At 37.1% G+C, this 14,224-nt stretch overlaps 1 protein-coding gene across 10 annotated transcripts in view; it reads right to left on the bottom strand.

Annotated features, from left to right (window-relative positions):
• BEND7 (BEN domain containing 7) overlaps nt 1–14,224 on the bottom strand; it is a 210,550-nt gene that overhangs the window by 81,328 nt on the left and 114,998 nt on the right. For all 10 annotated transcript variants that reach the window (XM_072653272.1, XM_072653273.1, XM_072653277.1 and 7 more), the window contains one exon: nt 3,695–3,814. In XM_072653272.1, coding sequence (XP_072509373.1) covers nt 3,695–3,814 — 120 coding nt within the window. The remainder of the gene's footprint in view (nt 1–3,694; nt 3,815–14,224) is intronic.

Raw genomic sequence — 14,224 nt, 5'->3', positions numbered from 1 at the left:
TTGGAGACAGTGTACAGAAATTAAAATATAGGACCTACATAATACTACAGATCTAAAAAGGGGGGGGATTTAATTGGGGACTGTGACGCTACAAGAGTTGCAAGAAAGGGTGCCAAATAATCTAAGAGATCTCAAAAGTGTGATAAATATTTAAAACCAAGTTTATTATTTCAACCATAGTTTCCATTGACAGCAAGACTTTTCCTGTCTCTAAAGAATATTGTACTCCAATATATCTTCTTACTTTATGACCTCTACCATCAAAGATTTGCCTTGAAACTAATACTCTTCAAGCACTTTAGAGACTGCTAACAGCTTTCCACGGCTAGAGGCAGGTGTTTTTAACACAATATACTCTCTTTTCTCTCTCTCTGGGTGGTCTCTGAAGCATTTAAGTTAAATTAGCAATAGCAGCATTCTGGATTGATATAGCACTTATCTCCTGAGAAGCACTAGTGGATCATATATTTTTCCATTTACCTTATTCTGCGCCTGTAAAGGAGGCAGGTTGGGGCAGATATTAACCTTATACTGTATTGTAAAGGAAGAAAATGGAGCACAGAAGTTAACTGACCATCTTAGGTCATCCTTTTTTGTTTTGTTTTTGCATGACTAGAACCAGAAAGTCCGGTCGATGGTTGATTTCTGGTTTAGAATGTTATATGGCTGTTGGTGGGTTTTTTGGTTACACTTTACTTTTTTTTGCTTTTGTGAATGAACTCAAGTATCCTTCATGGTAATTATGTAAAATTTGAGTTTACTTTCTGAACTTACAAATTTGAAACTTCTAAAAAAAAATAGTTTTTTTGTCATTCACTAGATTCTCATACAATTATAACAAATGAAGAAAATACTAATTTTCTAGTAGTTTGCTACAAAAACACTGGGATTTCTAGGGAGAATTTAGTCAGTGGTAGTAACAACTCAGTTCTGATTATTACCTGGTATCCCTACAGCATTTAGCAAATTATACTGACTTATTACTGAAAATCTGCTTTGGGGTCTAAAAGTTGAGGGGATAAAATAACTAGCAAAATGAAAGTGCTGAACCAATTAAATTTACTTTCCTTTGCCTCAGAGGGATTAGACTTCTGTGTAGTCTCAGGAGCAATGGGTAAAAGTTGCAAAGAAAAATGTCATTTTGCTAGATGGAAAAACTTATAAACAATTACAACTATCCAAAAGCGAAATGGGTTGACTCAGTACATAGTAGGTTTCCCCTTACAAGTCTTCACGCAAAATCTGGATGACCATGAGTTATGTGTGTCATTAAGGAGATTCTTATAAAGTATGAGTTGGTCTAGATCATTTCTGAGGTCTGGGGCAGAGAAAGGGAAATAAAGATTTCTCAAAAATTTAAAAATATACCAATTACTTAATGCCTATTTTATAAACATCTGCTACAGTGGAATAAAACCTTCAAGAAGATTTCACATCACAAAATCCTCTGAGGTTTATAGCATGGCCACTCCTGAAGTTTTTGTATTGATGAACCTCTTAGAGAACAAAAACAGATCACCTATCCCTCTTCACATGTTTTCTTGTTGGCTACTACACCTTATAAGATATCTCACTATCACAATTAACCAAGCATACTTACTAAATGTTCAATATTCCTTCAAGAATAATTCTGGGGACAGCATGTGAACCAGAAAAAAAATTATGGCGTTTGAGTTAAATCACTTCTTTTTTTTAAACTTTAAACAAGTAATATATCTTTTCTAAGTCCATGCAGACCCAGAGAAAAAAATAAGATGTCAATAGAAGTAAATAAGAATGTTAACAGGCTAATTTTTTATAAGTAAAGCTCATTAAACCACAAATAAGACTGATAGACAACACTGTTCATAATATTAAAAGCAAATAGTTAAACATGATTTTTACTATCTTAAGTAAGAATTAAAAATTCATTTAAACAAGACTTTAATATACAAAACAAAGAGTACACTATGCTGATAGGTTTGTTTTAAAAGACTACTCAAATACACTTTAAAAAATCATTCAACAAACATTTATCAAGCCCCATTTTATATCAGGTATCGTACTAGGCAATGGAAATGCAAAGACAGAAAGGAAATAGTTCCTGACCTCAGAGACTGCACTTTATCAGAGTCAAATCCATAGCAAAGTTAAAGGTGAGGAAGCACTGGTAAGAGGCAAAGTCTGGGTTTCAGGCTGTAAGAGTTTAAGGCTGAGACAAGGATGAAGGGCTGAGCAGTGTGTCACACTCAGGGGCTGTGTAGTTTTAAGCCTGGCCCAGGGCTGGCCGACCTCATCCTTCTGACTTGTCCAAACCTCTGTCAAATGGAGAGTTCCTTAAGATTCTATTGCATTCATTGCATTCGTTCATGGAATCTATGGGGTGTGAGTCATTACTATTCAGTTGTATTACACATATGATTTGCCTCACTTCTGGTATTAGGTTGCTCCTCTTTTATATCTAATCATCACAAGTAGATATAACACAAGGAAGTATTGCCTGGTAGATCAAGAAGTCATGAAGACCTAGGTTCAGGGCCCACCTTTGACACAAACTGGCCAGGTGACCCTAGGTAAATCACCCACCTCTCAGGCCCCAGGCAACACTGTAAGACTAAAAGTTGCTCAGCATTTGCAAATTTGCAGTAAGAGTTTCCTACATTAATGAAATCATGTCTAGACTCCTGTCACCACCCCACCCCCTGCAAAAAATCCCATGTCTTAGTATTGCATTTTTATGTTTAAAAAGCAATTAAACATAAAATTTCATGAAATAATTCTCTCCAAGATTCAGCTCAAGCACCACCTTCCACGTGAAGTCTTTCCTAACCGTACCCTCGTTCAACTTTTAATGTTTCCCTCTCAAAAACCACCTTGTTCTAGATCTGTTTTCTATGTGTTACCTTCCTCAAAAGAATGTAGGGTCCTTGAAGGCAAGGGCTGATTCAATTTTGCCTCTGAGTCCAGTCCAATGTCTGGCAAATAGTGCATAATAAATGTTTGTTGATTGGCTAATCCAAAGGCTCAAATTTCAGCAGTAAGTTCAAGAAATTAGTTCCCTAAAGGACCCTCATGTACAAAAATATAGCAGCTCTTTTTATGGTGGCAAAGAATTGGAAATTGACAGGATACCCATCAATTGGGGAATGGCTGAACAAGTTGTGGTATATGAATGTAATGGAATACTGTTGTTCCATAAGAAATGGTAAGCAGGCAGACTTCAGAAAAACCTGAAAAGACTTGCATGAACTGATGATGAGTGAAGTGAGCAGAATCAGGAGAACATACACATAACAGCAACGCTGCGCCAAGACCAGCTTTATCAGATTTAGTTAGCTCTTCTGAGAAAAGTAACGATTTAAGACAATTCCAAAGGACTCATAATGAAAAATGCTATTCGCATCCAAAGAAAGAACTTGAGTCTGAATGCAGTTCCAAGCATACTATTTTCTCTCTTTTGTTGTTTTTTGTTTTTTCTTTCTTGTGGTTTTTCTATTTTGTTCTGATTCTACCTTTACAACATGACTAATGTGGAAGTATGTTTAGTACAATCATATATGTATAGCTTATATCAGAGTGCATGTCCTCTTGGGGAGGAAGAGTAGGGAGGGGGGGGAATTTAGAACTCAAACTCTTATAAAAGTGAATACTAAAAACTAAAAATTAATCAATGAAAAAAAAAGAAAGAAATTGCTTTCCTGAAACCGGTGCATACCTGAGCCTCTTTTTAACCTTCTTCTGGCCAGTTTAATTTGATCCTGTAGAATCTGTACCCAGTCTCTTGGACCTGGAAGTTTATCCACATGGTTAGCAGTGCAGTACTTTTCTGTGAAGACTGAAAAGAAATATAAAAGAATGTTAAATTTCATTATGAAGGTATGTGGCCAAACATTTTAAAATATGTATCAAGAACAGATAGGAATTCTGCTTAGGGTTGCAGTTGGCATTGTCTACATGGATCTACAGTACCTCTGTGGCAAAAGTGGAAAAGAATGAACTTCTGGCCCAGCTTGCTTTGTTACAGCACAACTAGTTGCAAGCATGCAGTAACTGACATGGAAAAGTTCTATTATACAAGTGTCCTAAGTGTTTGGTAGACACCTGTCCTCTAGTCAATGCAGAAAATGTTACCATGGACAAAAAAAGGATAAGACAGACTGCTTGGCAAAATTACCAGAAGGATAGTGTCATTTCATTAATTCAACATCTATGGTATAGAGAATTCAAGTGCCATTCCAATACAAATGGAAGCCTGGCAAAACAGTCTCAATAAAATTATGTAAAAAAATCTCCATGATACTGTTCTTATAGTGACATCATAGCAACTCAATCATCACTCAGATTAAATGAAAATGCAATTGTGTTATACAGTATAGCTTTTAAAACCTTACTACTGATGCCAGACTTCTAAAAGTTCCAAATCTATTTTTGAGTCACCCTTTGGCATCTTATTGCACTAGGTTCTAGGAAAGAGCTATCCAATCAAGCAAGATAGAAACTACAGTGAATCACATAAGATAAAAGCCTTAAAAGACAATTCTCTGATTATAGTAGCATGTAGTAGTACTACCAAAGCTAAAGGATCTGCTGGTGACATTTTTGCCTTATACTCTACTTCTGAGGGGTTCTTAACTTGGTCTTTTCAAGTTAATGTTCATTGGGTCAAAAAACTTGGGTTATAAAAGGATGATAATTTAGTTTATAAAAAAGATTGCTTTCCCTTCCAAAATCAACGGTTATGTTCTCTTGGCTACACATTCAGTTTTGTAGCATGAACTATTTTTTTTCTGGTTGCCCTTACTGGTGTCTTATACAATTTCAACGATCAAAGCAGATATGAGTCTAAGAGCTTCCCAGTAGTAGCAGAAGAAATCACAAATGACACAGCATTGCGAAGTGTGCTCTGAGTGCCCCAGTGATTATATGTCATGATCTTGTTGTGACAGCATGTCCATCACACTTCCTGGTTCACATGTAGCTTCTAAGTATTCGCTTATGTATGCATCCAGAAACACTGCACACTCCCCTCCAAACCTTCCCCTTTACAAAGCTAAAATTTTGCTTTTTATCAATCATTTCACTATATAACCCCTCTATTTCAGTATGAGTTACACTTTATTTTTTTAATCTTAGCTTTTTCCTTCCTTATTCTTGCCACATAAAATTAAAACCATACATTTGAGCTACAATTTTTCATCTGCTTTTTATGCTGGAACAGTATTAGCTGTCTAACTTGTGTTAGCATTCTTATTTGCGATGATGTTCCCTGCACACAGAGATCGTATTCATTATTCTTTTTACAAGTGGATTCTGGTACAAGTTTTCAACAAATAAAACAAAGACGCGGCTATACAAGGTAAGGTATAAAAGGTATAACACCAAGAGGTATTAACTCAAAAATTTTATAGTGGTGATGTTACTATCAATCAATACAAGTTTATTAAGCTTCCATTAGCAGAAGGTACTGTGATAGAAGTCGAGGATTTCAAAGACAAAATAATTTCTGTTCCACTGGATGGAATGAGGAAAATATGATGCTATATAACTACATATAATCCAAGATAATTTGAAGAGGCAAATATCACTAACTAGTGGTATCATGTAAGAATTAATGGAAGATGTGGCATTTGAACTAAGCCTTGAAGGAAGAGAGTTTTTGAGAGACAGAAATCATTTTTCTACAAAATGCATAAGCTTTCTTGACTGCTAGCTTTCTTATCCTTGACTTATCACTGACAACTCATAAGGAACTTATGAAACACTCACACTTTTTTCAGAATGTTATCTAGCCATGCCTCCACCTGGTAGTTTGTATAGGTTCATTTTTGAGTCCAAGTATAAGATTTTACATTTATCTCTACTGAATTTCATCTTATTATATTTGACCTAATATATGTACCAACTGAGATGAGTTTTTTTGGATTCTGACTCTCTTTCATTATGTCAGCTATCCCTCTCCTGAATATCTCACTGTAATTTGCCATTTTGATAGATATGTTCTCTATACCTTTATTGAAGTATCTGACTAAAATACTAAATGTTACAGAGATATGCACAGATCTCTGGAGTATTCTAAAAGTTTTCCTTTCAAGTTGCCAATGAATTATTAATGAGTAGTTTTGGGGTCTGTAAAATCAACCAATTCTGAAGTTACTTAACTATATTAGTGTCACTAGCATGAAGGACTTCCCCCAAATGCTTAATTAAAATCTTTGCCCAAACTATTTCTTTAGCATTCTACTGATGTGACTATCTAGTAACCCTGTCAAAAAAGAAATTAGGTCTGCCACTCATTATCTGTTCTTTTTTTGTACCCAATTTTATTTTATTTTTAGTTCCAAATTCTTCCCCTCTCCCTCAGTTACCCACTGAGAAGGCAAGAAAAACAAAGCCCATTACAATTATGTATAGTCATGCAAAACAAATTCTCAAATTAGCCATGTCCAAAAGAAAAGGAAAAAAAAGGAAAGGAAAAGTATATATGCTTCAGTTCTGTACTCACTTCTATCTGGAGGCAGGGACCATGCTTCATTGAGTCCTCTTCAATGATGACAGGACATTGTATTGGTTGTCTGTAATGACTACTTCTTTTTTCTAGATGTCCAACAATCATCCCTTTACATTTTATAATTTTTTCAGGAATCAAAGTCAAGCTCACAAAGAACCAACATGGCTTCATCAAGAACAGGTTATGCCAACCACGAGAACAATTTATATAATAACAGCAAGTATTGTAAGGACAATCAACTCTGAAAGACTTAGCAACTCTGATCAACAAAATCTTTCTTCTTCCTTCTTTCTTTTTAAAAATGAACACCTTGGGGGCCGGAGCCAAGATGGCAGAATAGAAAGACACACCTAGCTCTTCCCCCACAGCCCAAAAAATACCTGTAAAGAAAGACTCTCAACAAATTCTAGAGCAGCAGAAGCCACAGAACAACGGAGTGGAGGAGACTTCCAGCCCAGGGTGACCTGGAAGATCGACAGGAAAAGTCTGTCACATTAGACATGGAGTGAAGCCCAGTCCAGCCCAGCCTTGGCAGCAAAGAGCCAGGAGCAGGACCAGAGCAGGCCTTGGGAGCTGAATCCCCAGTGGCAGCAGTTCACAGATCCCTCAACTTACAGGCGCCAAAGACATTTTCAAAGGTCAGTGAAAGGGCTTTTTCAACTCCATGACAAGGGAGCAAGGTCCTCCCCCAGCCCCAGCCCCAGGTGGCTATGGTGGCACCAGCAGGAGGAGCAGCAGGCAGCAGCGGCTACAGTGGCTGGGCAGGCAGAAGTCAGCATCTGGGGGAAATGAGTAGCTGATCTGAATCTCAGTCTGGAGCCATGCCAGGGAGTAAACTCCTCTCCCTTGATTGTGTCACCTTGCAGGAACTAAGATCTTACAGATCCCCAGAGTATATCCTACTCTTACAAAGGACCCAAAAGTCAATTGGTTGGGAAAATGCCCCCACAAAGGGAAAAAAATAAGACATCAGAAGGTAACTTACTTGGTGAACTTTCTCCCATCCTTTCAGGATGAGTAAGAACAACGTCTACCATCAGGGGAAGACATAAAAAAGTCAAGGCTTCTGCATCCAAAACCTCCAAAATAAATATGCAATGGTCCCAGGCCATGGAAGAGCTCAAAAAAGATTTTCAAAATCAAGTAAGAGAGGTGGAGGAAAAACTGGGAAGAGAAATAAGAGTGATGCAAGAAAATCATGAAAAGTGAATCAATAGCTTGCTAAAGGAGACCCAAATAACACCTTTAAAAATAAGCTAATTCAATTGGCAAGAGGTCCAAAAAGCCAATGAGGAAAAAAATGCTTTAAAAAGTAGAATTAACCAAATGGAAAAGGAGGTTGGAAAGTTCACTGAAGAAAACAGTTCTTTAAAAATTAGAGTAGAACAGATGGAAGCTAATGACTTTATGAGAAACCAAGAAATTACAAAACAAAACCACAAGAATAAAAAAAATGGAAGATAATGTGAAATATCTCATTGGAAAAACAACTGACCTGGAAAATAGATCCAGGAGAGACAACTTAAAAATTATGGGACTACATGAAAGCCATGATCAGACACCATCTTTCATGAAATTATCAAGGAAAACTACCCTGATATTCTAGAACCAGAGGGCAAAATAAATATTGAAAGAATCCACTGATCACCTCCTGAAAGAGATACAAAAAGAGAAATTCCTAGGAATATTGCAGCCAAATTTCAGAGTTCCCAGGTCAAGGAGAAAATATTGCAAGCAGCTAGAAAGAAACAATTTAAGTATTGTGGAAATACAATTAGGATAACACAAGATCTAGCAGCTTCTACATTAAAGGATTGAAGGGCTTGGAATATGATATTCCAGAACTCAAAGAAACTAGGATTAAAACCAAGACTCACCTGCCCAGCAAAACTGAGTATAATACTTCAGAGGGAAAAAATAGTTATTCAATGAAATAGAGAACTTTCAAACATTCTTGAAAAGAAAATTTGACTTTCAAACACAAGAATCAAGAGAAGCATGAAATGGTAAACAGGAAAGAAAAATTACAAGGTACTTACTAAAGTTAAACTGTTTACCTTCCTACATGAAAAGATAATATTTGTAACTCTTGAAACTTTTCTCAGTATCTGGGTAGTTGGAGGGATTATACACAAACACACACACACACACACAGAGACAGAGACATAGAGACAGAGACAGAGACAAAGAGACAGAGAGCACATGGTGAGTTGAACAGAAAAGGATCATATCTAAAAAAATAAAATTAAGGGGTGAGAGAGGAATATATTGGGAGGAGAAAGGGAGAAATGGAATGGGGCAAATTATCTCTCATGGAAGAGGCAAGAAAAAGTTTTTCCAATGGAGGGGAAAAAGAGGAAGGTGAGAGGGGAAAAAGTGAAGCTAACTCTCATCACATTTGGCTCACGGAAGGAATTACATGCATACTCAATTTGGTATGAAAATCTATTTTACCCTACAGGAAAGTAAGATAGAAGGGGATAAGCAGGGTGGGGGGGATGATGGAAGGGAGGGCAAATGGGAGGAGGAAGCAATTAGAAGTAAACACTCTTGGGGAGGGACAAGGTCAAAAGAGAGAATAGAAGAAATGGGGGGGCAAGATAGGATGGAGGGAAATATAGTTAGTCTTACACAACATGACTATTATGAAAGTCATTTGCAAAACTACACATATATAGCCTATATTGAATTGCTTGCCTTCTCAGTGGGGATGGGTGGGGAGGGAAGAAGGAAGAGAAGTTGGAACTCAAAGTTTTAGGAACAACTGTTGAGAATTGTTTCTGTGTACAACTGGGAAATAACAAATACAGGTAATGGGGTATAGAAATTTATCTTGCCTACAGGACAAGAGAGAAGATGGGGATAAGGGAAGGGAGGGGTGGTAGAAGAGAGATCACATTGGTGGAAGGGGTAATCAGAATGCACAGTGTTTTGGGCGGGGAGGGGAGAGATGGGGAGAAAATTTGGAAATCAAAATTTTGTGGAAATGAATGTTGAAAACTTAAAATAAATAAATAAAAGTAAACAAAACAAAAATAAATAAAAAATAAAAAAAATTCCTCATGACTTTTTAATATTAAGCATATTCCTATATTCTATGTAAATTTCTACTATGTAATTGCAACTTTGTCCTATAAAAACTCATGTTTCTTTCTCTGAAGTTGCTGGTTCCTCTTGGAACTTAGCCTTTTTCATGAGAGGCATCAATTTCAATAAATGCCTTAAGCTGGAAAATAAACAAATAAATAAAAATAAAAACAAAAACCAGCACCTTGTCCACCAATTCTATGGTACCTCCCCCATTCTCCACAATACAATTCAAGTCAACAATCATTTATTAATGCCTATTATGAGCCAATGCAAGGCACTACAGTAGGCACCAGGAAAATAAAGACAAAACTAAACAGGCTGTGCACTGCAGGAGCTTACATTCTAAAAGGAAGACACTCCACATGCAAAAATAAAAAGTCATTTCAGGAGCAAAAGAATCCTAACAAGTTTGGGGGACAGGGTGAAATGGAATTGGAAAAGGCCTTGTGTAATGGGAAGCATCTGAGCTGAGCTCTAAAGGAAGTTAGAGATTCTTCAAGAGTGAAAATGGAATGCATTCCATACACAGGTGACCACTTTTAAAGATCAAAGGCTACAGTTCAGAAATCACATCAGTCATTTCTTTTCGGAGTGCAGTTCATCTTGAATTCATCAAGGGCAACTAAATGTTCTTTCTCTCTCAACTTATCTTAGATATCAGTTCCCTATGAACAATTATTCCCCTGTGCTTCCAAGGTCAAATATTGTTTAGTTTTAGGAGGCAGACAAAATAGAAGGAAAGTAGTTCTGTATTCTCCATTGTCCATTATCACTGTCTCACTTACCCTGAATGGTCCTGTTCTTTTTTTTGATCTTATTCTTTCTCTCAACATAGTTAAAACAAAAGCCTGCCCTCCCTACACACACAAACACACACACACACACAAACACCTTTTGCCATTTTTAGTGATCTCTGCTTCCCTCTGGTCATTCTGAACTTCTATGCTCCTCACACTAGTTTTCCAGGACCATGTTATACTTTTGCATTTATACTATTACCTGACCTTGATCTATTTTCTATATGGCTTTAAAAAATTTTACACTAGTTAACAATTTTTCTGTTCATCTACAATCTTCTTTTAACATGGTCATTAGAATTGGCTTCTCAAAAAATTTCATTCTTGATAGCTTTTCATCTTTTTTAAGCTGATTTCTCCTGTGGACTTTTAATGTAAGAGATCCTATCTGCTTTTCCTCTGGATACCTTGAAATATGTTCTCTTAACATATTTATGTCAAAATCTTTAGCTCTCCTCTCTCACAAACTCTGAAGTTGCTGCTAGTGGTTACTTTACCCAAGGCTTTTAAAAATTCCACTCCAGTAGTCAGTCAATCAGTCAACAAACTGGAGAAGAAAATGGCAAACCACTGCAATATCCCTGCCAAGAAAATCCCAAAAGAGGTCACAAAGAGTCAGACAAGATTGAAAAACAATTCCGTGCCAGGTACTAACACTGAAGATACAAAGAACGGCAAAAGTAGTCCTTGTTCTCAAAGAGCTCATAGTCTACTGGGATAGAAACCATGTAAACGACTATGTACAAACGAGCAATGGAAGGCACTAGAATTAAGAGGGATTAGCAAAGGCTTCCTATTGAAGACAATTACAGCTGGCACTTGAAGGAAGACAGGGAAGCCTAGAGGCAGAAATAAGGATGGAGAGCACTCCAGGAATGATGGATAGCCAGTGAAAGTGCTCAGGTGGAAGATGGAGCTTTGTTTGAGAAACAGCAAGGATGCCAATGTTACTGGATTATAGAGCAAATAGAAGTAAGGTGTAAATAGACTGGAAAAGTAGAGGAAAGCTACGTTATGAAGGGCTTTAAAAGTAAAAGAGAGGACGTTTATATTTGATCTTGGAGGTAACAGGGAGCCATTGGAATTTATTGATAGGGGTGTGTGGGCAGGGTGTAATCTGGACAGGCATGCACTTAAAGAAAATCACTTTGATAGCACACTTAAGGAAGACTGCAGTTGGGAGAGACTTGAGGCATGGTTACTGCAAGAGTACAGGCATGAATGATGAAGGCTTGCGCCAGGGTAGTGGCAGCATCAGAGGAGAGAAGTGGGTAGATAGGAGAGGTGTTTTGAAGGTAGAATCAATAGGATTTAACAGGTGATTGGGTATGAGGGTGAGAAAGAATGAGGAGTCAAAAGTGATACCTAGCATGTGAACCTGGGTGATTGGGAAGATGGTGATGCCCTTGACAGTAAGAAAAGAGTGAGGAAGGTTTTTGGGGAAAGACTGATTTGGATATATTGAATTTATGATTAAAGAACTATGCTTAATATGTCTACTGGACATCCATTATAAGATGTTCAACAGGCACTTGGAAATGCGAAACATCCAGTATGAAATAACAGGCACTTGGAGACTCAGAAGAGAGGAGATAAGTAAGGGCTTGAAAAATAGATCTGAGGATCATCTGCATAAAGATGACAATTAAATCCATGGAAGCTGATGAGATTAACAAGTGAACAGAGGGATCAGAAGATAGTCTTAGGGGACTCCCTTGGTTACTAGAAACAACATGGTTTGAAAGCTGAGCAAAGGAGATGAAGAAGTGATTAGACAAGGGAGTAGAACCAGAAGACAGTGGTGTAATGAAAACCTGGAGAAGGAGTGTCTGGCTTGTTGCAAAGCAGCTCCATTATGACAATTCCATTCGTTGGCTACACCACATTCTGAAGGATGAAATGATCACTAATACAAAGTCAGTATAAATTATTAGTTGCTGTTGGTGGAGAGTTGAGGAAGCTCTAACAGAAATTCAGACGAATTACGTTTCCCATCACTGCTATATCATGCCTCCATGCTATGTTTGTGACCTCTTTCTTGCACTTATTCATTTCCTCACAAACATCACGTACTCTATGCAGGATGTTGTGAAATTCTACCTGTGTCCATAATCCTATTCCCTCCTATCTCATCCAGGGTCGGATTTCACAATCTTCCTCTTTTCTAAATACATTTAAAATCTCTCCTTCCTGTTTAAGTACAAATATGGTCATGTTTCTGCAACCCTAAACCAAAAGACACTTTCCTTGACCTTTTAACCCATCCAGCTATCAATTATGTCCTTTTCTTCACAGTCAAATTTCTTAGAAAAGTTGTATCTCCTACTTCTCATTAGTCCCTTATTGTCTGGCTTTTAACTCTATAACTCTTTGAAACTGCACTTAGAGGCCACCAATGAACTTTTTTAAAATGGATTTTTATTGATATCCTTTGCTTTATATCACGTAGATTTCTCCTTGTATTCCCCTCTCTCCCCACCTCCCAGAGAACTTTCCCATATAAAAAAATGTGTTTAAGAAATTGAGAAAAAGGGAAATAATTTAGCAATATTAATACATGAAAAAAATCTAATGTTATACGTAATGTTACACACTCATAAACTCTTCTCCCAGATATACACACACACACATCCACACCCCTGGATTGAGTGTGGAGCGGGGGCAGGGGGAGTGTCTTTTCATATCTCTTTTTGGGAGACAAGCTTGTTCTTTTGTAATTTTTTTATCATTCACTTTTTATTGTTTTATAGCTGTCCTTTCCATTTACACTGTGATAGTCATCGTGCAGGCTGTTTTCTTGACTCAGTGTATTTCACTTCACAATTACTCATGTAAGTCTTTCAAATGTACTTATCATGTTAAGTCATTTGTTGCAAAGTAATTCCATAACATTCATGCATCACAATTTGTTCAGTGGTTCCCCAATTGGTGAGCATCTGCTTTGCTTATAGTTCTTTTACGTCAGAAAAAGTGATCATATTTTGATATATGTGGAGTGTTTCTTTTTCTTAGTAACCTACTAGGTATATATATGCCTATCAATGGAATCTCTGGGTCATAGGGTATGAGCATTTTAGGCAGTTTATTTTCACAATTCTGAACTGCTTTCTACAATGATTGTATAATTCACAGCTCCACCAACACTGAATTAGTGTGACTTTCTACAATCCCTCCAAAATGGACCATTTCCATCTTTTGTTATCTTTGCCAATTTGCTAGGTGTGAGGTAGAACCTTGGGGTTGTTTTGATTTGTGTCTCACTGTAAGTGATTTGAAACATTCTTTCATATAGTTACTAATAATTGACAAGTCCTTTGAGAAATGTTTATTCCTATCCTTTGATCACTTCTCTATACCAACAACCTCTTACCTGCCAAATCCAATGGTCTTTTTTTTGGCTCTTATCTTCCTTGATTTCTCTTTATCATAAACCACTATTCACTATCCCCTCTTCTAGATGCTTTATCTTCCCTTGATACCACATTTTCTTGGTTCTCCTCTCTTTCTAATTACCCCCATTTCCTCCTTATCTTCTTTTTGGCTTTTTTAAAAAAAAAATCCCTTTTATTTCCAGTTCCAAATTCTCTTCCTTCCTTTTTTCCCTCCCCCAACCACTGAGAAGGAATAAGACCCTTTACAAATACAGATAGTCATGCAAAAGAAATTTCCATGTTAGCTCTGTGAAAGAAAGAAAGGAAGAAAAATAGGAGAAAGAAAATAAAATATGCTTCAATTTGCACTCTGAGTTCATTGCTTTCCATCTAGGGGTGGAGAGCATGTTTCATCATGAGTTTCTTGACTAATTAATGTGGAGGTTTCTCAAGGTTCTGTCTTCAGCCCTCCTTTCTTC

The sequence above is a fragment of the Notamacropus eugenii genome, chromosome 3 (assembly GCF_028372415.1).
Source record: "Notamacropus eugenii isolate mMacEug1 chromosome 3, mMacEug1.pri_v2, whole genome shotgun sequence".
Taxonomy (NCBI): domain Eukaryota; kingdom Metazoa; phylum Chordata; class Mammalia; order Diprotodontia; family Macropodidae; genus Notamacropus; species Notamacropus eugenii.
The sequence above is the reverse complement of the archived record's forward strand: the minus strand, read 5'-3'. Positions and strand labels throughout refer to the sequence as shown.